Source organism: Hyposmocoma kahamanoa, unplaced genomic scaffold (assembly GCF_003589595.1).
Source record: "Hyposmocoma kahamanoa isolate Upper Pololo Valley unplaced genomic scaffold, ASM358959v1 65, whole genome shotgun sequence".
Lineage (NCBI taxonomy): Eukaryota > Metazoa > Arthropoda > Insecta > Lepidoptera > Cosmopterigidae > Hyposmocoma > Hyposmocoma kahamanoa.
Genome location: NW_020653853.1, coordinates 710856 through 714979, shown reverse-complemented (window position 1 = coordinate 714979; position 4124 = coordinate 710856). Strand labels below are relative to the sequence as shown.

The following is a 4124-nucleotide window of genomic DNA, read 5'->3' as shown; positions in this document are numbered from 1 at the left end:
CCCCTGAAAACATCCTGCTTTCTTTACCAGATCTCCCGAAAAATCAAGAATGTTATTCAATTTTATATCATTTCGTAAGAAGCACTATCGAAGACTGTAATGGAGTCCAAGAAATAAATTACTCTCAGTCTTGGCTGTATGGCGCATTAGTGCCTATGCCTTTTCCAATGGAAAAAACAGTACAAAAAAAATGTGATATGCGGTTATATTTCTATTTTTAAACAGTTTTTTAGTATTTATTTATTTAAGTGAAATGGTTGTTTGTAAATTCTTTCAGCAAGGACATTGCCGTTACGGGCAAAATTGCCGATTTGAACATGTGTATGGATCAAAATACACATACCATGGTTAGTCACAAGCCCAAACTTTGTGCAGAGTGTTAATAATTAATTTTCGTGGCCCTTATTTTTGATTATTTAGTATACAACTTATTTATACTGACAATCACTCAATATTTAGACACAGGGTTTCCCTAGTGCGGGGCTATGTTGAGTGTGAGCGTGTGAGCGTTATTCATGAATTTTTATTTTTAGTAATGAAGAAGCTAGAAATAAATTTTGCTTTTTTATGAATTGCAGCACCTCAGCACGCGGCTCCAGCTGCTACGACGGGCGTGACAGACGAGCAACTTGTGACACAAGTGATTTCGGATGTAAAGGCGGTGCTTGTTGGCGGACAGTGGCTGCTCTCGTTCTATGCACCATTCAAGGACCGCCCTGCAATCCCCGGATTCACTGATCTGTCTTTTGAAGAAACCAGGTTGTTTATTTACGAAGCAAAAGCCAACAATAACGTTGAACAAGCTGTAAGTTTACATTCTTAAGGATGTGTAACAATTTCTAACCAAATGTTTTGAAAGTAGTTTTTTTAATCTATTTTTTATTAAGTCTTTAGCCACCTTGAGTGACTATGTCAGCCTCATGGGAAGAATACTGGGTTCCCTACTCAAGGGACATGTTCAAAAACTTGTACAAGTTTAGAGCAATAATACATACAGGCTCTCTGAGCCAACAATTAATTTGTCCGTTCTATAAAATTACATTCCCAAACATTGTACCTGACCCTAAATGTGAATGAATGTGACCCTAACCTAACCCTGAGGGTTATGTTACGGTCACATTCCACCAATACATGATACAGATCGTCTATTTTATTGCAAGTACTGCACAATGGGGATGGTTTAAAACCCATCATATGAAAGAATTTATTAGTTGGAATGTGACCAGAACGCAGTCTAAAAGCAGATACAAGATATTTCCTTGCTATATTTACAGAATCAAACCAGGGTACCCACTGTGGATTACTGAATGGTTCTGTACCATATTCCAAGGCCTTTATCCACCGACTGTTCTCCGAAATGATATTCCCATTTTTCTAGGGTTCTTATCTTAATTAGTGGAATAATCTCGGTGGCATAAGGTTTACAATCAAGTTGAAAGTAGTTAAATTATATGATTATGTACTGTTGAAATTTATATAAAATGCATTCAAATTAAATATTTTACTTACAGGTAGCATACATAAATAACATTTTCAAAGATGCTCGAGACAAGTATGAAAGGCTGTTACAGCCCACACCAGCAATCATCAAAACCTTGAGAGCTTTGTACAATGGCGAAATTGTCGCTCCTCCTTTCACACCGACCCAAGCCTTAGGGTCTGCAGCAACAGTGTTCAGAACAGCTGCTCAGAGTAATTCAGATTTTGGACAAAATACTGCTGCCGCCACCTCAATATTTCGACATAAAGCCCAGAGTGTTTTTGGTCCTGCTAGCCCAGACAATTCTACATCCAATGTGTTTTGCACAACAAGTCCTGATCCAGCTAAGAGCATATTCGCTCAAGCAGCACAGCAAAATGCGTTTACATCACCAACAAACTCAAATGTCTTTGGACTAGCACCAGACGCCAAGTCAATATTTGCCCAAGCGGCTAATCAGAACCAAAGTCCATTTAGTTCTCCTCAAAATAACACCAATTCAACAAACATATTCGCAAGTGCATCACAGCAATTTTTTGGACCTGCAGCTCAAGAAATGGACCCATTTGGCCAAAAACAGAATCCTTTTGGTCAAAATACTTCTCCATTTCAAACTGCAGGTTCAAATCAAATTTCTGAGCAAAATAATGATGAAAATGGTATATATTCAAAGTTGGAAGACTTGTCCCCTGATGATTTAGAACAATTCAACAATGTAGAATTTAAACTTGGTTTTATCCCTGAGCTACCCCCACCTAGAGCTTTGTGTATGTAATAGATAAGTGTCATTAGTAAAAAAAACTATGGTTTATGTACTTTTTATCCCATTCATTGTCAGTAATGGCAATGGTATTTATTGTAAAACTAAATATTACAATATGATAAGGGTACCCTGTTTATATGGATCTCAACAAACTTACTACAGGCTTACAACAATGTACTGACAAAATTCAATGATTTTTTTGCAAATTTTATATTGAATAAGCACTGGGGCGCAAATAAAATTAGTGACATTTTTGTGAGATCATGTTTTGTATTGTTTATTATGTGGAGTATATTGGTTGCAGCAACTGTTGAGTATAGAGATTGATCAGTACTGGGCGGCGTATATTCCAAGTATTAAAGTAGAATAAAAGTAACAGTTTAATTCTCATTAAGAGAGTTTCACAATTTGGCAAAGATCTGCTGCTATCAAGGAGTCATAAGGTGTATTTTATACTCCTACAAACTAATATAACAAAGTGAGAAAGCATCATCGATTTTATCCAGAAGTTACTTCAGAAAGTTTGTGTGGTTCGGTATCCCCTAAATGTAGTTGAAGGGGTATGAGATTGAGCTGGCTGACGAGAGATGTAAATTTAGCAAAATGTTAAAAAATTATTTCTACACTGCTAGTTAGTACATACATAATGTAAATGGTGTAATAAAAAATAAGTACTTTACGAAAATGTATATGATGACGTAGATGACGATAGTTTGTTTTAGTAAGGCTTTTTTATTTATATGGTTTTTACATTTTTTTTGTCAACTTGTTTGCTCAGCTTGTGAATACTTAATTGTCACGTCCGGTGTGTATTTTAGCTGTGAATTGGTTTATATTATTCTTTTGTTTGTTCATTCACGGGTTGTATTCCAGAACTCTGCTCAATGCTCAAGTCAGGACTAGAGTATGATTTAAAGCACTAGAAAGCTAGAAATCATACTCAAGTCCTTACCATTGGGGTCGTATTTTTAGTGCTTTAAATCATACTCAAGTCCTGACTTGAGCGTTGAGTCGACTTCTGGAATACGACCCTTAGGGTCGTATTCTAGAACTCTACTCAATGCTCAAGTCAGGATTTAAGTATGGTTTAAAGCACTCGAAATCATACTCAAGTCCCTGCCATTAGGGTCGTATTTCCAGTGCTTATGTTTCCAGTGCAACCCTGACTTGAGCATTGAGTAGACTTCTGGAATACGACCCTAAGGGTCGTATTCCAGAACTGTACTCAATGCTCAAGTCAGGATTTGAGCAGACTTGAGTATGATTTCAAGCACTGGAAATACGACCCTAATGGCAAAGACTTGAGTATGATTTCTATTGCTTTGAATCATACTCAAGTCCTGACTTGACCATTGAGTAGAGTTCTAGAATACGACCCTCAGATCGCCTCCACTCGTGTTTTGAAATGTTTGGATACACGCATTTGTCAATGCTTTGCTTGTGTATCGTTGACGTTAAGCGCCTGGTGGAAGTATAACGTGTATTATCCTTAGACTATGGAAACTAAAGGACATGTTATATTGACATATATAAATCTGACGTTATGTGTATATGATGCATTTGGATGGTGAAAACATAAACATTTTATTGTTTAACTACTACGTGCCGTCGTAGGCCAAAAGAGATAGCACTACATTGATTTATGTCAAACACGGGAATCGAAAATACGTAACGTCATCTTAAATGCCAACTGTCCTCTTCTTCTTTTAAATGTTATGGCCCCATCGAAATAATCAATGATTTTGCCAATGTCAAGTAAAAATAACTATGTACGGTAGTTTAATATTATTATAAAAATTATACAAAAAAAATGGCGATTTCGCGATCCTCTATCCTTCCAACTGTCCTCATTTTACCATTTTTGGAGTACCCTTTGATATC

The 4124-nt window shown here is 36.6% G+C and overlaps 1 protein-coding gene across 1 annotated transcript; it reads left to right on the top strand.

The window, feature by feature from the left end:
• Nucleotides 1-253: 253 nt before the first annotated feature.
• On the top strand, nucleotides 254-3083 carry LOC113231425 (nucleoporin-like protein 2). Its single transcript, XM_026465741.1, has 3 exons — nucleotides 254-347; nucleotides 579-805; nucleotides 1512-3083. The coding sequence occupies exons 1-3, from the start codon at nucleotides 254-256 to the stop codon at nucleotides 2253-2255; spliced, it is 1065 nt and encodes a 354-aa protein (XP_026321526.1). The 3' UTR covers nucleotides 2256-3083.
• Nucleotides 3084-4124: the final 1041 nt, after the last annotated feature.

Coding starts and splice junctions, on each gene's coding strand:
- LOC113231425 (XM_026465741.1), top strand. CDS start 254: ATGGTTGTTTGTAAATTCTTTCAGCAAGGACATTGCCGTTACGGGCAA. Junction 348..578: donor ATCAAAATACACATACCATG/GTTAGTCACAAG, acceptor TATGAATTGCAG/CACCTCAGCACGCGGCTCCA. Junction 806..1,511: donor ACAATAACGTTGAACAAGCT/GTAAGTTTACAT, acceptor TTTTACTTACAG/GTAGCATACATAAATAACAT.